This window comes from Melanostigma gelatinosum (assembly GCF_949748355.1).
Source record: "Melanostigma gelatinosum genome assembly, chromosome: 4".
Taxonomy (NCBI): domain Eukaryota; kingdom Metazoa; phylum Chordata; class Actinopteri; order Perciformes; family Zoarcidae; genus Melanostigma; species Melanostigma gelatinosum.
This window is the reverse complement of record NC_136637.1, coordinates 4,354,165-4,379,904: the sequence shown is the minus strand read 5'-3', so window position 1 is coordinate 4,379,904 and position 25,740 is coordinate 4,354,165. Positions and strand designations below refer to the sequence as shown.

Genomic DNA, 25,740 nt, shown 5'->3' with positions numbered 1-25,740 from the left:
CCCCGATCGTCATCTCTCTCCCTGACTACCTGTCAAGTGCCAAAGCTATTGAAATGGTGAAATGTATATCAAATCAATAAGATCAATTAAATTCAAGCATTGGTTGGAATATTACAGGAAACAGAAATCTAACAACCAACAACAATAACAAAATGCAGTCTACTGTCACTGTCTCTCACTGTTCCTCAGTTTATGGCAAGCAATCCTTAGGGTCCTCCCTCAATAGAACTGGCCATTTTTCTTCACCTGAGAGCGGTAGAAAATCTTTGGCTCTTGAATGCATTTAAAAATATATATATTTCCCTAATGTTTTTATATTTGTCACATTTGGTGAGAGCGTGTCAGGCCAAGTCTGTTTCAGGCTCACTAAGGGAGCAGTAAGAGCACAGGTTTCTCTAGGTTTTCCCGTGTCACGGCTGTGCTCACTCAGTCTTGGTGTTTTGGTGGGATGAGTGGTTGGTGTTTCTCTGCAGTTTATTGTTAAAAAGTGTTTTCTTTGTTGGTGATAGTTTTTGTGTTTTTTTTGTCATGGAGCAAAACACTATAGAACAGAGACAAGACGTGGCTGAAATACAGAGAGATTTTGCTTTTTTCTCCAAGAGAGAGCAAGCAGGCTCTTGTAGAGCTACAGTTTCAATGTTGAAACAATTTCTTTGTCCTATTTCTTTGGGCTGGAGAAGCAACAGGGGAAGATACACACATACACTGCTAAATTAAGAAATGAGGGATGGGACTGTGGCCTTTTATGAGAGACTGTTGCAGAGGAGGAGTGTGATCCAGCCGGTTGGCAACCTCCGGTTCTGCCGAGTGAAACCAAAGGGAAAGTGTCTTAACACTTGCATTATCTCTATTGACCAGCAGGGGGCGACTCCTCCGGTTACACAAAGAAGCCCGATTGTATGGAAGTCAATCAGAAAATAATTCTACTTCTCACTTGATTTATCATCTCAGTAATAAACATTGTAAACATGAGTTTATGGTCTCAATCGCTTTAGTTTTAAGTCTTCAATACAGCATGATGTTCATTTCTAAAATGATGGTCCATTATGGTGCTTTAGGGCGGGCTTACTGTAATTGAAAGGTCGCTGCCACAACCAAAGCCGTATAAGGCGTCGCTACGTCACTCCTCTGCATTTCAAATATTGTAACTTCCGATCACCGGTTGCAAAAAGACGGACATAATCCAAGATGGCAATGTAAAAATCGCCGAACTTGAGGCTTCATAACGGCAGTCCACAAACAAGAGTCACGATGATTACATCCACTTCTTATATACAGTCTATGAATCCACAATGTGCTGAAGTACTGATGGAGAGTTTGCCAAAACTATCCCCAGCACTGAAGGCTGAACCCAAGAATGAGCATTGTAAAACACAAATCAGAATATAAATCTGAATTTTTTTGTCCAATCACAACAATACTCACAAGATATGTTTCATGACAATGTTGAACCATGTGTGTAAAACTATTTTGAATCTGCTCAATAGGGTTCAACACAAGTTCCAATCATGTGTATGGGCCTGATGCAAATCTGGCTATAAATCAATGACGGTTTGTCCGAACATCACCACAGTTGCTGCATAATGGTTGGAATGCTGTTAATGAATCCTAACTGAAATGCTTGTGATGAGCCTGTTATTTAATAACCGGTTTGTGTTTATCGGACATTATGATTCTGTCTCCTCTCCCCTTCTCCCCCACACCCAATTTCAAAATAAAAGCCCCAGAGAGTGAATTCTAACTGAACTGCTTGTGATGAAGCCTGTCATTTAATAACCTCTGTTTATGTGTGTCAAACATTATGATTATGTCTCCTCTCCCCCTCCCTCCCCCACCCAGTCCCCAGTCCCACCCTTTCAAAATAAAAGCCTCATGGATTAACTGTATTTAAACATTTAGCTCAAAATTAGGCTTTTTTGTTGAACTAATGAATGCTCTTACTAATACTGCGACAACTACTCCTACTGCTAATATTTCTAGTATTACTACTACTATTACTACTACTACTACTTCAACTTTTGCTGTTGCTACTATTACTACAACTGGTACTGCTATTACTGCTACCATAAATATTATTACTACCACTACTGCTATTACTACCACTACCACTACTATTATTACTTATACCACAACTGCTAATACTGCTATTCCTGCTACTACCAGTACTAATACTACTACAGCTATTAGTACGACTGCTACTAGTACTACCACTACTGCTACTTCAAAAACTGACTTTATTATTACTACTACTACTACTTATTATACTACTACTACTGTTATATAAAATACTACGACCACTACTACAGCTATTACTACGACTACTGATACTACTACTTCTTCTAATTACTAATACTTCGACTACAACTTCTACTACTACTGCTACTAGAAATATCACTACTGCTACAGCTAGTACTTATTCAAATGCTACTGATACTTATACTGCTAATAATACTTCTACTACAACTTCTACTACTACTACAACAAATATCACTACCGCTGGAATTCTTTTAAGCTTCAAAAACCGTTCGAATATCAAAATGTTCAGCTCTTTCAGGAGAGGGGTGATATAACTTCATATTTGTAATCTTTCAACTTTTTGAATTATTAAGCTTTTTGCAATTTTTAAAAAATTGGATATCTATTTTCAGCAATGTTTTTGAGATTCATTTCAGCTTTCAGCATTCCAACGCATTTTCAGCAGGAAATGCATTTTCTAGTTCTATTTGACATGCCAAGACATATGACTGGAGAGATGTTGTGTGCAATTACTGACAAGATGCATCAATTGTCTTTAGACAGCATTAAACCCACTAAAGTGACTTTGCTCAGCTCTGTGAAGCCCAAACCCCCTCGCTGCTGCCTGCTATAGCAACTCATACTGTAATAATCAGCAGCGTCAGAATGAACATAGTGAGGGGACAGCAGGGACTCAGCATTGTCAAAATAAAGACGAGGGGACAGAAGCAACAGAAAAAGGTCAGAATGAAGGTAAAAGGACAGCAAGGACACAGCAGAGGCAGAATGAAGCTGAGGGGACAGCAGAGAAAGATTAGAGTCAGCACAACGCTGAGGGGACAGCAGAGACAGTATACAGGTGAGGGGACGGCAGAGACAGAGTACAGTCAAAATAAAGGGGAGGGGACTATAGAGACACAGCAGAGTCAGAATTAAGGTGAGGGGACAGCAGACACAGAGTAGAGTCAGAACAAAGATGAGGGAATAACAGAGACACAGCAGTCAGTATGAAGGTGAGGTGACAGCAGAGACACAGCAGAGTCAGTATAAAGGTGAGGGGACAGCAGAGACACAGCAGAGTCAGTATAAAGGTGAGGGGACAGCAGAGACACAGCAGAGTCAGTATAAAGGTGAGGGGACAGCAGAGACACAGCAAAGTCAGTATAAAGTTGAGGGGACAGCAGAGACACAGCAAAGTCAGTATAAAGGTGAGGGGACAGCAGAGACACAGCAGAGTCATTGTAAAGGTGAGGGGACAGCAGAGACACAGCAAAGTCAGTATGAAGGTGAGGGGACAGCAGAGACACAGCAAAGTCAGTATAAAAACTGACACGAGAGAAGTCAAATCAAGCAAGTGAAGCAGAGAGAAAGAGGACAGGAAAAGTAACGGTGAAAAAGAAGCTGCAGTAGAACAGGCACCTTCGGAAATGAAGAACTGGTGTCCAGTCTACAGACTATGAAGTGGTATAATAGTGTGAGGAAGGTCATGGCCAAGGTCCTTCACCAGGCCCAAAATTATTGTCTTCCTGACAGGTCAATTGTTGACAATCTGTCACTAATTAGAGATCTTATGGAAGTCTCTTGTTCTTTGGGTTTTACAACCCAAGCGTTTAAACTGGTTTGAAGGCTGTAAAGCACCTTTAAACAAAAGGTCAGTGGAGAATCCTGCAGGGGGACTGGCTGTCAACTCCTTTGTTTCAAAGATCAGTCTGTCGAGAAGAGTTGAGATCACGAGAGCTGCCTCGAAAACATGCATACACGTTCAGGGGAAAGTCAGGATATAAAAGCAGGAAGCATATACTCAGAATCAATCGTTAAAGTGTAATCGAAAGATAAGGTTTATGATCATTATATAACGAATGTTTAATGCATAGAGTGATTTAACAAATGTAAAAACTGATTATAATAATGATCTGTGCAACAGAGTTGAGACGTGAAAAGTGTGTGTATGAAAGGAGTTTTGGGGGAATATGGAACCTTCCAGAAACAGTGAGTCAGGAACAGATGTTTTGGGCGTAGGTCGGAAAAACAGACACGCGGCAGCAAAGTCTGTTGCAAGAGATGACTCATAGAAGCAAGAGGAGAACTCCGGTACTTTCCATACATAAGCACACACATAAGGGTGGGATAAAGATCATGTGTTCAGAATAGGAGGGGGGGGAACAGACAGCCCAAATCAAGGATAAAAGGAGATGCTTGCGATACGCAGGCTGGGATTTCTACACGAGCCGTCCAGACGCTCTGAGAAGAAGATACAGACGATCGCCACTGAAGTATTCGAGGACTTCGTCTCTGTTCACGGAAAGAAGACCCGCTGTTGGTGGACAAAGATTGAAAGATGGAGATTTTCCTCTCCCCACTGCTCGACTTTAACAACTGAACAACGGAGGAACGCGGCAGTCCTAGAAAGACTTTGTACTGAGCCTTGAGGACTGTTGAACGGACTCCGCTGCGGGAGCAGGAGGACCGAGGGTCCGGCCGGACCTTCGCTCCTAACAACGCCAAAAGAACCTTTTCATCGCACCATTGAAAATCCAGCTCCAACCGAGCCGTCTCGGCATCTAAAACTAATGAGTATAATCTAAGAAGAAAATTAAAGTAACGAATCAAGTGTAGTAACATTTTATGTGAGCTGTAGCTTAACCCTTGTTAACTAACTAAATATAACCTGCAATAAATATCTAATCTGCATTTAAAGTAAATTTCTCAAGTGCATTTATTTGCTCAAGTAGTAAAAGTTCCTCGTGGCAGTAAAAAGTTAAATCCATTGTATGTCTAACAACTGAGTTCTGTAAGGTTATCCTAGAGACCGAATCCACTTAACAATCCCTTACGGTTTTAGAAGTAATCCTAGCCGTTAAAACCTAACCTGGCATTTACCAAGAGCACGGATCCAGAAGAGGGAAGCTGCCATAACCGACGCGACTGGTAGGAGCGCCCGGGGCCAGGCTGGCCTCTCGGCCGAGTGCACTCAGACCGGAGGAAGCAGGGTAGACGTCGGGAGTAACGGCAGTTAGCAGAGCCAGGCGAGTTCCCTCGCAAGAACACCAGCTCGACAATCTTTTAATAGAGAGCTGAGTCAGTAAGTAGCCCAATATCGGGCCAGAAGTACCCCAGGATCTAACACGTGCCGCCCAACGTGGGGCTCGACGGAAAAGGAGTACGTTGAGCCCAAAAAGAAGAACCCCGGCGGCCAAAAGAGGCTGCCGTCCGTGTACGAAAGACCCGAGGAAAAGAGACTTGGGTAGAAAGTAACGCTGCCCAATGCTCAGTGAAGTCCGATTGCGAGACATCCACGCATCGAAGCTGAGTCAGTAAGTAGCCCCGTATCGGGCCAGAAGTACCCCAGGATCTAACAAGTCCTACTGTGTCCAATAAATGTCCTTTTTTGTCAGGAACCAGAAACTGTTTTTCACGATTTTCTGGACTATAAGAGACTTGAAGTGTTGTTGGAAACTTTGAAAACTTAGTTTTTAAACTGCAATAAGAGTTGGTCTGAAACTGCTTTTATATTTGGTGCTGGTTATAAAAAAGTAAAGAAGCGGCAGCTGTTGAACTTCATAGTGGGACAGACCAAACTGTACATTTACTAAAGGACAAATCCAGAGGGAAATGTTTCAGGCAAGGGGCTGCTGTCAATGTTTGTGTCGCTGCTGAAAGCCAGAGTGGCCTTCAGGTTTTATTCACTCATGAAATATGTTGATGAGTTTGTAGCTCAGTGATGTTTCACTATTCTGTTCTGTTGTTGAAGGGCAGCTGTGTTTTAACCTTCCTAATTATTTTATCCTTGTTTTTATCATTGTTGTTTAAGTTCTTCGTGGTTTGTAATGACAAATTGTTGTTAAGGATCATTTGAAATGATTGGAACCCGCTCAGTTTCAATTGATCTATTCAAACTATAAAAAAACAGTTCCTTGCATCTATTTACTTTATTTCCCATAAGTTGGTATGACCTCTTTTAAAGTTTATAATATTATGATTCAACAAGCTTTTTTTTATCAAGTACAGTGAACGCGGCATCATTTATTTATTTAAACTTGTTGAACTCATAGAAATCCAACCAGTTTCCTGTGCCTACTGACTGAAGAAAGTCCAAAGCTGAATACAAACAAATCAAATTCATATTATAACCACAGAACATTTTTGCACTAAATATAAATATAAGTATAAACAATTGTATTTATGGAATATATTTATTCCATATAAATGAGTCCCTTACAGTAAGGATAGAAAAGATTTAATTAAGAGGTTCGTCACCAAATGAGCAGAGTCACTGTGTCATTACAAGAACAAGAAGTAGTTCCGTGTTTGCACTCATTTCTTATGATGAGCTGAGAGGAACAAAGTAACACTTGGCCGTCACAATGTGGGAACATGTCACCAGTGGCTCTTTCATGTGTTTACTATACTACTACTACTGCCACTAATAGTAATAATACAAATAATTATTACTCTTAAGTATTATTATTATTATTATTATAACAAAAACAACAAAGATCAGGGTAATGCACAACATTATATCGTTGTTTAAAACTGGGGTTGAGTGCTTGCATAGTGAGGAGTCTGTCAGTCTGGAATACCCCCCAGGAGCCTTTACACCAGTAAACCCTTTGTGTTATCTTTCTTCTGCACTTGTATCTCAACCTGTTTTGTATTTAACTATAAATGATAACATATTGGAAGATGTTGGAAGATTTAAAATATACATATACATCATGCGTTATGCCACACATCAACACTGACAAAATAAGTACGTTTTGACCACTTACTGGGTGATGTGGGTGAGTTTACTCCCCCATCAGAGGAGGTGCTCGTGGCCTTGGACTCTGTAGGCAGAGTCGGCCTGGGCAAGGAGGATGGAGGAGGAGCCAGGGAGGGTGCAGGTCCAGAGGGGGCCAGCATCTGAGAGGAGATGTAATGACTGGGCACTTTCCCTTGGTTGCTGCCATTCAGCTGGAAAAATCAGACAATCAAACAGAGATAAAGTGAAATTTCACGTGTCGCAATGCTGCTCTACTTTGTCGTCCTAAATAATACATCCAAAACATTTTACAATTCATTAGCAGTCTGAAGCTAAAAGCCTTAGAGGGGCAGTTCATCATCACATTCGGAACTCACCTCACATAAACAAAGTTCACCGCGAATGACTTAACAGGGAGTGGCACTGTGCATGTCTCATATGTAGAAAACAGTCTGGGCTCACATTAACACTAAGTGGTTGTTTATAGAGTTCTATTGAACCATACGAAGCTGCCTTGTCACAAACTCCAGTCTTTGTCTGACTAGTTCTATAAATACCAACCTGCAAATCCTTAAGGAAATGAAAGTGATAGCAGCAGCAGTGCAAACAAAACAAGTATTAGGTGCTGCAAATGTAATAGTTTGTATGTTAGCTGTTTCTTCTCTCTCGCTTTCTTGGTGTCTGTGCATGTCTGTTTGTTTAGCTTTTTCAATTACAACTTATGCCACCAGCAAAAATGAAATATTCAAAATACTATTTATAGTAACACACTGACTTACAGACTAACCTCAATCTAGATAGTGAATACTCAAATTTAATTCAAATTCAGCTTTTGGTTGTGAAACAGAACATTTCAGCATTTTTAAATTTTGCTAATTAATTTGTTATGTCTTTATATTTCTGGCAAACATCATGTTTTGCCAGGCACATCATACAAGCTAGTTTTGTTGAATCATTTCCCAGAGCTACCTGTCCTACCAGTAAACAAACTAATTCAAGTTCAACATCAACAACATATTTTGGTCAACCTACATAAGTCATTTTATTTTATTGTGGCGTTGGAGCTTCTGTCAAAAAATCAGTAGATGGTGCACATTGGTGTCTACATATGTAGTTCTAAAGTGTTGCTGGTATTACACTTACGGCACTGCAACTGGCTGGTATTGGTTTGTATTCATAACTAGAGTAGAATAATCTGTCTGCAAAGACATACATTATTTGCACAGTAAAGCGCTAGCTGTTATTCAGCTGAAGTAGTAGCTGAGTTTTGTGACATATTCTTTGACTGGTTGTACTCACTGAGTTGGGGGTTTGATTGGCAGGGTCACAGGCCAATGAGACCAGATCTTTGAGGGGGTCCTGGGCCAGGTGAGGAGGATAGCGGATCGCTCCGTGGGGAAAGTAGGACGAGGGTGAGAAATGAATAGATGACGAGGGGTGGAGACTCCGAGACAGACCTGGACAGAGAGACATGAGACAACACAGTCAATTGCATTTTGTTCCATGTATGTATGTGTATATATTGTAATGTTCCACTTACGAGTCGGAGACAGAGTCCTTGCAAGAGGTTTATTAACACAAACCGTCACTCTTATTGCCGAGCAACTCTAGCGAACATTATCCGTCTTTTTCTACAGTGTGTTTTCCACAACAACAAAAACTCTTCTTCCGATTCCGGTCTAACAAAACATTGACTAGCTTCCGACACAGAACAGGCAACCCCCTCCTCCCCTCCGCTCCACCAATCACAGGCACGCACCCCGACCAATGTGTACAGTGCGTCCCGTGATTGGCCAGAGAGAGGGAAGCGACAACCTGACCCCTCTACTGTCACTGTACAGGGTCGCTACAATATGTATGTATTTATTTGAGTGTGTGTGTGTGTGTGTGTGTGTGTGTGTGTGTGTGTGTGTGTGTGTGTGTGCGTGCGTGTGCGTATGTATGTGTGAGGAAGCCTGACAGGAGTGGCTAAGAAAGTGGTAGATGGCAGACACGAGAAACTTTGTCCGGAAAACCAAAGGTGTTTTATATACGGTATAGTGGCACCCTGTTACATGTGTAACCAAAACAATATATTTCCTAAACAAACAGTTAACTTGCCTAAACTGAAAAAACTCAACTCATAATAAAGATAACTCATATTTACATAATATCATATGGACGCAGCTTTACACTGATGTTCATCCCCAGTAACAGCCAAAAGCATCTGCTTAAATAGAGGTTTCCAACAGCAGGAGTAAATCTAGTCCGTACCATGACAGCAGGTAACTTAAATCATCTCCTGAGACAGGGAAGTAACAAAGTTATTTCTTTATACTAACCTTTAGAAAATGTTACATCGTTAAAAATGCAGACAGATCACAAGGGTGAAGGAAGAGGAAGTGGGTGGGCAACTCCTTTTGACTCTGGGACAAATGGTGGGTATGTAACAATGAAAGATAATGATTAACTTATGGAATGCAAAGTGAACCAATAAACAATGATTAAACTTAACAGTACCTGTCCGCGTTTTACTTTAACCAGAAACGTTAAATGGGACAGGAAGTCAGCGATGACATTCCGCCACCACTGGTTGAATCCTCGCCTCCATCCACGCGTATTACACGCGCAGTGTTGCCGCCTCGTCCCCTCTTCGCCCCGACGACGCTGATAGTCGGGGACTCAATCATCAGGAACACCCGTTTCTTCAACGCAGAGACACACTGCTTCCCCGGAGCAACGGCTCCAGACATCCTGCTGACACTGCCTGGCCTGATGCGCGCCCTCCCGTCTTCCATTCGGCGAATTATCGTTCATGTGGGAATCAACGATACAGCCCTCCACCAGTCCGAGTTGACCAAGATGGATTTTACAAATCTTTTAAGCTTTTTAAACAGCTGTGGACTGTCTGTTTTTATCAGTGGTCCAAGTCCAACACTCGGCCGTGGATCACAGCGGTTCAGCAGAGTCCTCAGCCTCCACACCTGGCTCCAGGCCGCCTGCAGGACCAACAACGTGAGCTTCATTGACAATTTTAATCTGTTTTGGGGCCGCTCTTCCGCTTTTAAGAAGGATGGTATTCATTTTAACAAGCTGGGTAGCCGCCTGCTAGCGGCTAATTTACAGTATGCTGTTCACTCCCATTCACATGATTGACTGTTTACACCTGGATCCCCTGTCCGCTGTCAGTCTTCCTCTACGATAATTCATCAGCCGCATTCATCCCCTACAAGCAACACCAGCTCCCCCTGGCGGCATGGAGGATCTCCAGCCTCTAACGTAACTTCCACTCCACGACCCATGAGCATTCCCGTGAGAATCACAGACTCGCGCTCACGCCCTAGTTATGGTCGGTTTCGAGGTGCTGCACGAGTGATCCGTCATGTTGCACATACCCCCAAAGCTTCCTGTGCTGATGACGACACAGTGTCTTCCCCCATCAAATTGTGTCTGATTAATGCACGCTCTATAACAAACAAGGCTCACATTTTAAATGACTTGTTCACAAGTCATAATTTGGCTTTTTTATTTCTGACCGAGACCTGGCAACAGAATATGGAATGCATCCATTTCAATGAACTCTGCCCTGTGGACTGTTCTTATGTTGGGACACCGCGTCTGACAGGCCGCGGTGGAGGCCTCGCCGTGGTCTGGAAGAATCAGTTTTCCTGCCACTTGGGGAGCACAGAATCCTATGCTACTTTTGAACTACAGCTGACTAAAGTGGGCCGGCAAAAGCCGGTTTACTGTTTTTTAATTTACCGACCTCCAGGTCCTGCAGGTCAGTTTTTATCAGAATTCACAGACTTTCTGACCTCTATTATCAAGCTAGACAAAGTGCTTCTGGTTGGTGATTTTAATCTGCATGTCAATGATACCACAGACTGTATAGCTACTGAGTTTCTCAATATTACTGAATCTTTTAATTTCACGCAACATGTTTCTGGCGCCACTCACAGGGGTGGTCACACCTTGGACCTTGTGTTTTCTCTGGGTCTTGATATTGATAATACCCGTTGTGAGGACCTATTGATCAGTGACCATAAATGTATTTTCTTTGATCTTTCTGTCAATGCTGACCCCTTGTGTCTGAAACAAACATTCCACTCACGCATTATTACTCAGAGTACAGCTGATCAGTTCTCGATGCACTTCTGCTGTGACTTTTACACAAATCTCAATGATGTTGAACACTTGATACAGTCATTTAATGAACATTGCACCACTTTGCTGGATAAAGTGGCACCTCTTAAGGAAAGGACCAGGGCTGCCTATAACACTACTCCGTGGATGACAGAAGCTGTGTGCAGCGTGAGACAGAAGTGTCGCAGGGCAGAGCGGCTCTGGAAAGCTACTGGGCTAGAAGTGCATCGTTTACATCTCAAAGACCTAAGAGTTTCTTTTAATACCACAGTAAAGGAAGCTAGAACTGCTTATTTTGCCAACCTAATCTCTTCTTCAAAGAAAAATCCCAAGATTCTGTTTGACACAATTAGAGGAATTGTTTCACCACCTGTCTCCACTGTACCATGCTATTCTGTTGACGATTGCAACAAATTCCTGATCTATTTTAATGATAAGGTAACAGGTATTAGGTCTGGCATTCAGCCTGGGATCTGTTCGGCTACTTGTAGCTCCTCGCAATCTCCTGCTGTTATGGGCTCTTTCCAGCCTATCAGCCTTCAAGACCTGATGGACTTAATTAACAAAACAAAGCCATCATCTTGCCCTCTGGATATAATTCCATCCTCTCTATTTAAGAACTTTCTGTTAACTATTGGCCCTGCAGTAACATCTATTGTCAATTCCTCATTGTCTACAGGAATTGTCCCTTCCTATTTCAAACATGCCACTATCCAGCCCATATTAAAGAAACCTAACTTAGATCCAGCTTTGCCCATGAACTACAGGCCCATATCAAAACTGCCTTTCCTGTCCAAACTTTTAGAGAAAGTGGTGGCCAAACAACTTACTGCTGCACTGGAGAGGCACAACATGTACGACAAGTTCCAGTCTGGGTTTCGTAAGCAACACTCTACTGAAACCGCTCTCCTGAGGGTTTCAAATGACATTCTCATGTGTGCTGATGCAGGTGACTGCTCTGTGTTAGTTCTTCTGGACCTAAGTTCTGCATTTGACACTGTAGACCATGACATCCTGATTAAGAGGCTACGTGATTGGGTGGGCATAACTGGCATAGCGTTAGACTGGTTTACATCTTACCTCAGTGACAGAAGTTTCAATGTCTCTGTGGGTGCTTTTGTGTCTGTTACCTCTCCACTGTCTTGTGGTGTACCGCAGGGCTCGGTTCTGGGGCCTCTGCTATTTTCCCTTTATCTGTTACCTTTGGGACCGATCATAAAAAGCTATAATGTGTCCTATCACTTATATGCAGACGACATCCAACTTCATCTGTCATTCAAACCCAGCGAGGCATTCACATTAACTAGGCTCCTGGACTGTGTCAATGCCATCAGAGACTGGACGGCAGAAAACTGCCTGCAACTCAACGACTCTAAGACGGAGGTCCTAGTTATTGCTCCAGAGGAGTTTGTCCCCATGATCAGGCAGATTATTAGTCCTCTCTCCTCTGCTTCCCATTGCAACCTGCGCAATCTTGGGATTTTCTTTGATCGCTCCATGTCATTTGACCCTCATGTTAAGCAGCTGTCCAGGTCATGTTTCTTCCATCTAAGAAATATCAGTAAACTGAGATCTGTATTATCAACGCCTGAATTAGAAATGATCATACACACATTTATCTCCTCTCGCATTGACTACTGCAACTCACTTTTCACATCACTCAGTGTATCTGCTCTTAACCGTCTGCAGGTCATCCAAAACGCTGCCGCCAGATTACTCACCAGGACAAACCGACGGTCTCACATCACCCCCGTACTCCGATCTCTCCACTGGCTTCCTGTAGCATCTCGGATACACTTCAAAATTCTCACCATCACTTACAGAGCACTTCACGGTCAGGCTCCGACTTATGTAGCTGATCTACTTCGCCCCTATTCACCCGCCCGCACTCTCAGGTCAAATGCTCTAGGTCTTCTGTCAGTCCCACGCACACGATTTAAGACCCGTGGTGACCGAGCCTTTGAGGCAGTGGCCCCGAGGCTCTGGAATGCTCTGCCTGCAACTCTACGCCTCGCAGATACTGTGGATACTTTTAAAAGCCAGCTAAAAACCCACCTGTTTAGGCTGGCGTTTGTGTAAAAGTAAACCCATGTCCTAGACCTGCTCTTAATATTTGTTTTACATTTTTATTTAATTTTAATTTTATTCTTTAACATTTTTTATTCACTCTGTGTATGTAATTTATTGACCCTAGGGTCACATTGTGTTTTTTATGCTTTTAAATGTCTGCTCTGTTAAGCACTTTGTGATAGTACTGTCTGTGAAAAGCGCTATATAAATAAAATTCATTCATTCATTCATTCATTCATTCTTGTGTCCTGGTCTATACTGGACCTGAAAACGATAAGGCTAGGGAGACAAAATACCATCTGGTAATTCTAGCATTAGTGTCTTTCAATTTGTGGATCCACTGCAATGCAAAATGCAGTTTTTCTCTAAAGGTACCAGCGTTGTTTTGCCTCCTTTCATACGAATCGAATCAAATTGGACAGCCCAGTGTGAAGGTAACCCTGGCTTATATAGCTGTGGTAACATCAGGGCCATGTCATAGGGACTCCCTGGGGTTCCCGTGGCCCACTAGTGTGTTGTGGTTTGAACCAAATCTCAGACATAGTTGAGATTTTGAGGGTTTGACGTGGTTTAAACCAGTTTAGGCTTTTGGAATTAATTTTTTTCTTTGTTTCTTTGCCAATCAAGTAATAATTCAAGGTGTCTAAAGCTAATTTAAAGCCAGAGCTTCCGTTTCAACTGTTGAGTACCTCATTTCTCTTGGGAAGTGTTTTTAGCTGATGTAATGCACAGTCAACTGGTTTCCATCCTGTCTTTGCAATAACATTGCTCCAGGACCTACTCTAGAAGCATCTGTCTGGTCAGTAAAGGGAAGAGTGAAATCTAAACTCTTCAAAACAGGATTTTGACACAGTTTTTCAAGTCTATTCATCATGTGTATGTAAACCTGCATACACAACAAGAAGCCCAACAGGCTTTCCCACGAGCGTTGGATGTTTCGTCGCTAAGTGTCGCTTTATTTTTGAAGGCTTCAAATAAAACCAAATAAAATGTGTCTGGAGCCGCAAAAGCTATTTGATATCACAGCTTGTAAAGTTGTATATATAGTTACATTATACATACAAAAACTATAGTTTGTTGTATTTATGAAAATATAGAACAAGAATAAAGACAATTATTGACATTTTATTGCATTTTATTGTCTGAAAATCATGATTAGCCACCTGCAGGGAAAATCACTTAACAGGGGTAGAGGATTTAACTGCCTGTGGGAATAATTAACATTTAAGATTCTGTTCATTCTTGCTTATAAAATATATTCTCTCTGAACACGTTTCTCTTTCTGGAGAACGTCATGCAAGATATCTTCTTCGATCAGCACAATTTATCTGCTCTTCTTTCTATTTCCTCGTCTCTTCCCCGTGTGTCACGGTGTCTAAACCTCGCTCGAGTCAGGAAACTTGTCAGAATACCCATATTGAGCTGCATCACCTGATGTGATTTAGACGCATTGGTCGGTGTGTTTCCTGCACCGCTGAACAAGTGCCGTAACGGCTGGATAAGACGCGCCGGTTAAAGTATAAACTCAGTGCCTAATATATATAATTCCTAATTATCTATCGGATTTAGGCCCAGGGTCCAGATCTGGTGCACCAGTTGGGGACCCCTGATGTAGACTCAGGGAGCCGCAACAGAGGGGCTGAAGAGCCGCAGGTTGCCGATCCCTGGGATAGCGGCTAGCTGAGCGTCTTCTTCTGCTTATTGAAGCTTGTTAAACAACTGACTGACGCATTACCGCCACCAGGTGGTGGAAAGCTATATTGTAACTGAGCGTCTCATGGATAACTAATATCTCTGGTGTCTTCAATTGATAACCTATGCGGTCCCGCGGCCCACAGGTGCAAAACTGAAAGTTGTTTGCGGCCCTCTAGGTGGCGCTCGCGGCCCACGATTCTTAACCATGGTTAAGAATCACTGGATTGGAACTTCCGGTGAGCGTTTCAAGATGGCGATGTAGATCGAAAACTCTCCTGGTCAAATTAAGAAGAAAAGACCCCACTGACACAAGAGAACAGCTGTTAAAAAACTAAAATGATCCAGAATGAGTGGGGCTAGAAGCAAGAAAGCTGCATCGAGAAGAAACAAGAACAGCGAAGAAACAGGACAAGAAACAACGAAAGACAACACAACCACGGTGGAGAAAATGGAGCCTCGTGCAGACGAGGGGGTTATGTCTACGGCTGAAGCCATCCAAAACCTGTGCAAAGACATACAAATTTTGAAAACCGAACTCAAACAGGAACTAAAGGATTTTAAAAATGACTTTAGAAACGACATTAAACAGGAATTCAACAAATTTAAGATGGAGATGAATCAAAAACTACAAAATGTCGTCGCAGATGTCAGCAACCATGGCGCACGATTAGCAGAAGCAGAGCACCGAGTCGAGGAAACGGAGACCGTCAAGTCCGAGCTGAAGGACGCTCTGCTTTACTGCCTCAAACAGCAGGGACTCCTCCAGGCCAAGGTAACGGATCTGGAAGCAAGATCACGCCGGAATAATATCCGCGGCCTTAGCTCTAATGCGTGCAGATGATGTTGATGAAATCCGTGATAGCTGGGAATGTGTCTTTACAGAGTTCACCTTCACACGTTAGAAGCACTATCTTCAGGGTTTATTTCAACACTTTGGTCGTCGAGAGACTCTTTCTTTGGCTGCACATATGGGTGACCCATTTCAGACAGCCAGCGTTTTACTTTTCAGTGAAGTCACATAACATTGTCATTTTTTCAGACATAACTGCATCTGTGTGTGTGTGAGTGTGTGTGTGTGTGTGTGTGTGTGTGTGTGTGTGTGTGTGTGTGTGTGTGTGTGTGTGTGTGTGTGTGGTACACTATATATATTTATGCATACTGACCACTGTGAACAGCTATGACTGGCCGGTGGTGCTGAGTGAAGGAGCCCAGTCTTGGCGAGTCTTCCTGGGAAGAGGGACTTTCCAGCTCTGCTTTCTTCACTGGAGGAGACAGACCTAAAATAAAAACACAGATGGACGTATGTATTGATGCTTGAACCAACAGAACTGGAAACTTTTTGGGTTAAAGCCTCCAGCACCACCATTGCCTCATTGGCCTTTTATGGCAGTTTGTCACTGTGAAACTAGATGCATCAGACATTTCCTCAGAGTACCCTCCTCCAATAAACATGTTGATGTTTGTTAATTATGACGATTGACGATTGAAGACATGATCAGCCTCTGAAGTTTTTTAATAATATGATTAATTTATGAATTGGCTGGTTGGGCAAAATGTATTTATGAACTGTATATAAATCCTATCCAATCTGCTGAAACTCCCTAAATCTGTGTTTTAAGTTTAGAACTAGAATATAATCCAAGCCAGCAGCGTATTTCCTGTGTTAACGTCAGGCTGCAACCGCTGGGTCTAAAAAGTGAAGCCAGTGGTGAAGTGCATTTTTTTCTAATGGCCATCAGGGGGCAACTACTCACTAGTTGTATATATGTTAATGAGAAAATGGCTCTACTTCTCTCTTGATTTATTACCTATTTATTAAATATTGTGTATATGGTCTCAATCTCTAGTTTCAAGTCTTCTTCAATACAGCACGATGTTCATTTAGTAAATTAGGGTCCAGTTAGAGTAAAATAGATGATAAAGCAAGGTATGCTTTAGGGTTGGGCTACTTTGTGATTAACAGGTCGCCACAACAGCATTGTCCGGTCTGGGAGTTGTCTGTGTTTTCGTCGTACAACTTTAACACTTTCACAGTGTGTTTTCACTCCATCAATGTCAATTGTAACATTTGTGTTGCCTAAAAATGTCTTATTTAGCGATCTGTTGCACTTAGCTCCACCCTCTCATGCCACTTCTGGTTGCAAAAAACAAGGTGGAGATGGCCAAAAACCAATATGGCATTGTCCAAAATAACAAAATCTAGTCTTTAAAACTGCAGTCCACAAACCAATGGGTGACGTCATCGAGACCATGTCCACTTCTAATAAACAGTTGATGGTTAACGTTCTGACAGAGTACTCCTCTCCTCTCTGTTATGGGGCGAGTGTGGCTTAATGGTAGAGGGGGTTGTCCTTCAACCACAGGATCCCCGGCTCCACTAGTCGGCAAGACACTTAACCCCAACTTGCTCCCGTGGGACCTTGCATGGTAGCCTCTGCCATCACTGTATGGATGGGTGTGAATGGGTCAATGACATGTTGTGTAAAAGTGTTTTGAGATGTTGGAAGACGAGAAAAGCGCTATACAAGTCCAATTACCATTTACTCTCTGATATTGCTTGATCAATGGTGACATGTACGCTATGTGATCTGATATACACATATTCCATCACTAATAGTTAACATATACTGTAATTAAACCCACACAGAGCTGTCAATGACTGAGCCGGTGGAGGGCTTTCCGCTCAGTTTCATTTTGCCCTTGTCAGTCTTCATTGCTGTTGCTGCATCTTGTGTGCTCGTATATATGCACAGTGGCTGAGCTGTCACTTTATAGAAGTCAACACCCACATGACTGCTGACAACACACTGATCCCCGTGTCCAGTCCTAACCTTGATTTCCATCATTCATTAGTATTAGAGGTGTTGTGATCTGTCAGGAGCGTGTTTGGTTATCAGCAAATATGAAAACTAAATTATTAATACAAATACAATTATTAATGTTAATGTTTCTATTAATGTCAAATGTTGACAATGACGGGGCACCACCCTGACATCAGGAACCAATAACCAAACTATAAATTAAGTGAAGTCCCAACAGAGGATAATTGCTACTGTAGAGTTTGGCTTGAATTCGTGCACTTTCAGCTTCCTGATTGTAGACCTTAGCTCATATTTTGGAACAAGCTATTATTCCTTGTCCCTGTAAATTAAAACATTGAACACTGAAGATCTATTGTGAACAAGGGTTGGTATTGCTGTAGACTAGAGTGTCACTGTTCTGGTGGGGGATGCTATTCATTGTGTCTATAAAGTGAGATTGTTTACTTCCCTTTGTAATAATGTATTTGTTTCTGCAGAAGCACGTGAGTTAGTGTTTGATGATATATTTCACCACGGGGATACTATATACAACCAAACAGAATAAAATGATGTATATCTTTATTAACTATAAATATAATGTATATTATTTATTATTTATAATGTATATTATTTATTTTTATAAATGTGATGTACGTTGTCTTATTCCGTTACCTCCTTCAATGTCATCAGTCCAGTTCCTGGAGCTGCTGGCAGGAGAGGATGGTGAATGGTAATACTCCCCTCCTGGACTGTCAGCCTCTTCCTCCATAGAGCCAGACTTATGACGCTTACTCCTGCAGACATATATAAAGACACTCAGACATCTAGGATTATGGTTTCATGTTGCACTGTGTGAAGTAGTGGAAGCAGAGAGCTAGAAAGTATACATCCAAAGTGTTTTCTTAAGTAGGTTCTTTGGGGTCAACGGCTGCATAATAATATAATAATAATAGCTGACGTCTATGCATTAGATTATTGTCCATAAATAAAGCTTCAAAAAGGTTAAACCAGTGTTGGGGAGTAGTGCATGTAATGTAATCAAACTAGTAGTTTTTTGCAGTAGCTTGCTGGTAGTCCAACTACAATCATATTTAGATCGTGATTGAAGTAGTTCATTAAAATACCTCACACAGCGACAGCATCATTATGAATAAACCTCCGGCTCTCAGCCAGACACCATTTAGCAAATACATGACACTGACTAGCTCCACTGACAAAACCTACAGTTTGTAGTGTGAGCTATGCAAGCGAGAGTAAATACACAAAGTGATTATTGAACGCTGTGATTTTTTTACATACTACTTTTGCTTTAGCTCACAACAATTTCTGCATTCCTTCTGAACAGAAGCTAAAGCCATGGACTGTGGTTGCGCTGGCAGATAAACCAAGGACAGTTTGCAGGAGTAATGTTCTTCCTCTCTTTACATGACTCACTTTGAGCTAAAGATTTATTCTGGTTGTTTACCTTTGTACTGCTGTTTTGTTCTTTGTTTTTTACTCCACACCACGACTTGTGAATGAATGAATCTGAATCTGGCCTGGCTATGCTATGGTCATGGTAGGTAACTCAACCATGGGTCTATTCATTGAAGCTAATGTTAAGACAACAGATAATAGTGAAGGCTAGTTGGTCCTCCACACTGTGTTAGGACCGGCTAGATCGAGAGAGGTTGACATGCAACAAAAGGCCAAGGTAAGGACTCAGCCTTAGTAGGCTGTATGGAAATGAACAATCTTTGACTTTATTACAAACTGGATTCAAAGTCTGTCTTGCATTTATGGCTGGAGAACACTGAGTGACACCCCTTAACTTCTTAACAGTTCCATCTATCCATCCACTCACTCATCCTTCCATCCACTCACTCATCAGCTCAGTCATCCATCCATCTATCTACTGACACTTTCCTTCCATCCATCCATTTACTCATCCATTTGCTCACTCACTCACCCATCCAGCCATCCATCCACTCACTTATCAACTCACTCATCCATTACATCCATCCATTCACTCACTTATCAACTCACTCATCCATTACATCCATCCATTCACTCACTCACTCACCCATCCAGCCATCCATCCACTCACTTATCAACTCACTCATCCATTACATCCATCCATCCACTCACTTATCAACTCACTCATCCATTACATCCATCCATTCACTCACTTATCAACTCACTCATCCATTACATCCATCCATTTGCTCACTCACTCACCCATCCAGCCATCCATCCACTCACTCACTCACCCATCCATCCATCCATTCGCTCACTCATCCATCTACCCAGACCCTCCCCAATCCTTAGTGACAGGCACATAATGGATTTGAGACTGTGAATGATGCAACAAAAATGTTCTCCACATTTGAGAAAACAAGGCAGCATTTGTGGTGCCTTTGGATCAGGACAGCCTTGTCAACTTGTTATGTGATATTTGGTTTGGAAATACAGACTTTGGTTGAGGGTGGGCCTTTTAATATGACCAACAGAGGGAGCCAGATGAGGACATTTTGGCTAGTCTAACTTGTTTCAAAGGCTGTTTGAGGGTTTTAACTTGGGTCTAACTAAGCTTAGTTTAAAGTCATGGTAAGGGCTGACATCAGTCATTTTAAAGCTGCTTATGCATTCCCTAAAGTTCTGACGGTAAGGATTAATAAAAGTTAGTCAGTGTGTGTGTGTGTGATTACCCGCTGGATGAGGTGCTGGCCAGTGATCGTCTAAGGCTGACTGGCTGGTTGAGGTCGTAGGCCAGATGACCCTGGAGCTCTCCCATAGAGAAACTAGGTCCTACTCCTGTGACTACTGGAGCTACACACACACACACACACACACACACACACACACACACACACACACACACACACACACACTACATATTGAAAATGAAATATGTATTTAAATACTTTGGTTGAGTTGACTAAATCTGTTGTCTGTATTATTACATCCCTCTTGCAAAAGTGTGAAGCTAATAAAAAAACTGATATGTCTGTCAGTTCAGAGCAGCAGACAGAGTAAAGATGATACCTCAGATTATCATATTCAGATGTAAAACAGACACACCGGATTAGTTTGCTTTAAAATGTGCTAATGTTAATTTGAATCATCCGTTAGCATTTCTGTTGGTTCACTTTACTGTATAACTGTCCTGTTAAACACTTACAATTAATTATGTATGGTGAAGTGTTTTGTGGCTTGTGTTAAGACTCCTGATGTAGAAGGTTTTGTTGCAATGCCATGTTTTTGGTGCAAGTCAGTTTTTTTCTCATTGTATATTTATTTCACTTTCACTGAGGTGGGTGGAGTGGCACAGCTGAAGTTGAGCGAATATATGCGTTCATGTATATCACTTGGGGGGGTAAGGGTACGCGTATTCGTATTGAACCGTTTAGTACGAGGCTCACGGTTCGGTACGCATGACGAACCAAATTTTTTTTTTTTAAACCTTTATTTAACCAGGTAGTCCCATTGAGATTAAAAATCTCTTTTGCAAGATGTAAGTAACAATATAAGATGTAAGCAAGATGTAAGTAACAATACTACATAACATTAAGGAGCAGTTTTTGTTTTTTATGCTGATGTGTTGCTAAGAAGACACCCCAGAAGATGGGTCACTCAGGTATAGTTCCATCATTGTTCAAAGTCAAAGAATAACTTCATGATGTTCGTTGTAATGAATAAATATATTTTCAAATCAAGTACATTTCTTTGGCATTTATAGTTTTCTACTGTACCGAAACGTACCGAACCGTGGCTCCACTGTATCGTACCCAACCCAACCATGAATTTTGTGAACCGTTACACCCCTAATATCACTGTACTCTTTTTGGCATGAATTGCACTTTTATTTCCACACAAGTCCAAAGAGCAACCCTCCAAAATATGCCATGCATGTTGAGACATGTTCATGTCATAATGCAATAATTACCAGCCTCTTACTTGCAATTAGTATTGGCATCAGCATCCAAGTTATAATTATGACTGGGAAACTCATGTTTTCTAAATTTGATGGAATATAGCGCTGTACTGTGCCAACTCTTCAATCATAAGGAGTGACATGCTCAATGTAGCTGAAACAAAAGATTGGTGTTACAATGGATGGTGGTGGTGAGTTGGTAAAGATTAAAGCTAATAGTAAATGCCACTTACTTCTTGAGACCTGGACCAGCTCAGTGACACTGAAAACGCCTGATGTCAGAAAACTCTCCTGGAACTCTGGACCATCTGTAGAAACACAACTGCATTTAGAAATGTCTGCTGTGTTCGTGTGCATCTCAAGCAGTGGGATGAGATGTTCTGTCGAGCTTTGTGGAATTATCTCTTTTGATAGTTTGATTTTATGTTATGTTTACCTTTCTTTTGTTTCATTCTTTCAATGTGTTGGCTTTGCATTGTGTAACATTAAGATTGAAGTCTCTCCAGTTTCTTGCTATGCCCAATATTGGGTTTGGAATTAATTGTATTCATATTTTGAAAACCTTATATAACTAGAAAATGCATTTCCTGCTGAAAATGCGTTGGAATGCTGAAAGCTGAAATGAATCTCAAAAACATTGCTGAAAATAGATATCCAATTTTAAAAAAATTGCAAAAAGCTGAATAATTCAAAAAGTTGAAAGATTACAAATATGAAGTTGTCACCCCTCTCCTGAAAGAGCTGAACATTTTGATATTCGAACGGTTTCTGTAGCTTAAAAGAATTCCAGCAGTAGTGATATTTGTTGTAGTAGTAGTAGAAGTATTATTCGCAGTATAAGTATGAGTAGCATTTGTATAAGTACTAGTTGTAGCAGTCGTGATATTTGTAGTAGCAGTAGTAGTAGAAGTTGTCGTCGAAGTATTTGTAATTAGAAGAAGTAGAAGAAGTAGTCGTATCAGCAGTCGTACTAATAGCTGTAGTAGTATTAGTACTGGTTATTAGTACTGGTAGTAGCAGGAATAGCAGTATTAGCAGTTGTGGTATCAGTAATAATAGTAATGGTAGTGGTAGTAATAGCAGTAGTGGCAGTAATAATATGTATGGTAGCAGTAATAGCAGTAGCAGTAGTAGTAATAGTAGCAACAGCAAAAGTTGTAGTAGTAGTGGTAATACTATAAATATTAGCAGTAGTAGTAGTTGTCGCAGTATTAGTAAGAGTATTCATTATTTCAACAAAAAAAGCCAAATTTTGAGCGAAACGTTTAAATACAGTTAATCCATGAGGCTTTTATTTTGAAAGGGTGGGACTGGGTGGGGGAGGGAGGGGGAGAGGAGACATAATCATCATGTTTGACACATAAACAGAGGTTATTAAATGACAGGCTTCATCACAAGCAGTTCAGTTAGAATTCACTCTCTGGGGCTTTTATTTTGAAATGGGGTGTGGGGTGTGGGGGAGAAGGGGAGAGGAGACAGAATCATAATGTTAGATAAATACAAACCGGTTATTAAATGACAGGCTCATCACAAGCATTTCAGTTAGGATTCATTCTGTGGGGCTTTTATTTTAAAATGGCGTGTGTGTGTGGGGGGGGGGAGGAAGGGGGAAAGACCTCTAAAGATCCCTAAGACCTGAAAGACTGTATGAGAGACACAGAGAGATAGAGGGAGAGGAGTGAAAAGTAATTTCAACAAGGGGGAGAGGAGACATAATCATCATGTTTGACACACAAACAGAGGTTATTAAATGCCTGGCTTCATCACAAGCATTTCAATTAGAATTCACTCTTTGGGGCTTTTATTTTGAAATGGGGTGTGTGTGTGTGGGGGGGGGGGGGGTCCTCTAAAAGTCTCTAAGACCTGAATGACTGTATGAGAGAGAGACATAGACAGGGAGAGAGAGAGAGAGAAGAAAGAATTAGTGAGAGAGAGAGAGAGAAGAAAGAATTTGTGAGAGAGAAGAAATAATTTGTGAGAGAGAGAGCGAGAGCGAGAGAGAGAGAAGAAAGAATTTGTGAGAGAGAGAGAGGGAGAGAGAGAGAGGCTCTGATATCTCTGGCAAACTTCCTCATTTGGAGATTGTCCGATGTTTTATCTTTTACAGCTTACATGACTGTTGTCCTGCTCTGCCATGTCTTTCCTCGTCTCTCCCTCTTGTGTCGCGGTGTGTGTAAATGTCACTCGAATCAGGAAACTTATCAGAATACTCATGTCTGATTGGCCGAGATGCAACACGTAACAGCTGCAACAAATCATGTGTGTGCGGCTTTTATTTTAAAATAGTGTGTGTGTGTGTGTGTGGGTTGGGGGGGGGGGGTGGAGGAGGGGGGAAAGACCTCTAAAGATCCCTAAGCCCTGAATGACTATGAGAGACAGAGAGAGAGGGAGAGGAGTGTATGTGCGTGTGTGTCTGTGAGTCTGTGTGTTTATCAACATCACTAATTGGCTCAATCGCAAACACCTGTGTGCCTGAAGCCATTTCATGGAGATAAAATAGGGAAACACCTCTCAAACAAATCCTCAAAACTCCCATAACCATAGCTCCTATTGCTCCGATATTAATAATTGAGGGGAAGGATGAGTTGAAGAACAGATCCTGTAAAAATTGTGTATGTAGTGTAAAAAATGTGGCTTAACTGGCGATCTAGAAATGGGGTACCGTGTTCTGTGGAAGATGTTTTTGAAGCAAAATTTAACATTGGTCTCTATGGAGCAGAAAGTTGGTTTTCCTCTCAATTAACGGCTTCCGTGTCAAATGTGGAAATCTGTGGGATTCCACAGTAATTTTTCTACGACAAGGACAATATTAGCTACTTCTACATCCAGAAATTATGCATGAAGAGTGAAGATTGTGGACACAGTGGCAAAATACAAATGTTTTTTTCACAAGAATCTCAAGCTGCTCTTCACTCTAGCGGTGACATCACGCACTCTAAGCTGCGCAATACACACCCATTATAAAGTCAGAAAAGGGCTGAAAAATCATAAAAGTTAAATTGCTGCAGTTCAAAAAGTTTAAAAGATATCAAAAAGCTGAATCATGAAGCTGAATCATGTTGGCAATAGTTGAGGGTTTTCTCAACATTTGAAAGTTGAAATGGTGTCTGTAGCTGAAAGTATGAGGAAGTTGAAGGATTTGAAAGTTGAAGAAGTTTAAGAGGATTTGAAAATATTCTCCATAGAAACCCATTAAAAAAAAAGTTGCTAAAAGCTTAATAATTCAAAAAGTTTAAAGGTTAGAAATAGAAAATGAGCAGACATGAGCTGAAGGAGCTGAACATTTTGATAGTTGAACGGTTTCTGTAGCTTAAAAAATGAAGAAGAAGAAGCGTTGCGACGAAACGGGGGACGGAAGAAATAGTGGAATAAAGAAACAGATTATTGTTGGAATGCTTAACAGCATTCCAACAATAATCCTAAAGCATTGGTCCAACACAAAACCAGTGCACCAATTGTCATGGCATGTGGTCCTCATCAGTGTTTAATCAGGCAGATTAGACCACTGCCCCAAGATTATATAACTTTGCCTTTCAGGCCATGTGACTCCCTTCTTTTCCCTTCAAACCCTTCCAGGCACAAAGAGAGAAGTTTAGTCTTATGTTATTAAGGCGAAATGATTGACATGCCAGATAGTGAAAGCATTAATGATGTGACTTAAAACAATGATAACATTATCAATTAAATTCAATATATGTTGTACAGCCCAATATATGTATATGCATATATGTATATATTAATTACTATTGTTTGTTTGATACGAATCAGATCTGAAATATTTTCTTCTTTGTATAGAAAAAAAGATCCAGCAACCACCATCCATTTGGTGTCCTACTTTCAAAAAACAGTCCTACACATCGACAAAAATAGTATGCATGTACTGTACATTACAGAATAACCAGGTTCCACAGAGTGAAAAACTGAATATTCATCCATGATGGAGTATCCTTTACATTACCCATGGTGGCGGTTCGACTGTCCTCCTGGTCAGAACCCACTCCTGTACGACTGGGACTGCTGCTCTGCTCTGCCTCTGAAGAGAGAGAGACTTGATCTATCCATACATCAGGACAATTTTAACAAGACATGGTTACCGGATTAAGAGTCACAAAAAGAACGAGAACTGACTTCTGAAACAGGTAAGTGAGGGGAAAGAACACTTT

The 25,740-nt window shown here is 41.3% G+C and overlaps 1 protein-coding gene across 2 annotated transcripts in view; it reads right to left on the bottom strand.

Annotated features, from left to right (window-relative positions):
- The window catches only part of nfic (nuclear factor I/C), an 85,460-nt gene that overhangs the window by 16,485 nt on the left and 43,235 nt on the right, over nt 1-25,740 (bottom strand). For both annotated transcript variants that reach the window (XM_079266787.1, XM_079266786.1), the window contains exons 5-11: nt 25,536-25,610; nt 21,811-21,885; nt 20,352-20,472; nt 18,337-18,458; nt 16,027-16,140; nt 8,276-8,433; nt 7,005-7,188 (exon numbers count right to left, since the gene is read on the bottom strand). In XM_079266787.1, the coding sequence (XP_079122913.1) occupies nt 7,005-7,188; nt 8,276-8,433; nt 16,027-16,140; nt 18,337-18,458; nt 20,352-20,472; nt 21,811-21,885; nt 25,536-25,610 (849 nt within the window). The remainder of the gene's footprint in view (nt 1-7,004; nt 7,189-8,275; nt 8,434-16,026; nt 16,141-18,336; nt 18,459-20,351; nt 20,473-21,810; nt 21,886-25,535; nt 25,611-25,740) is intronic.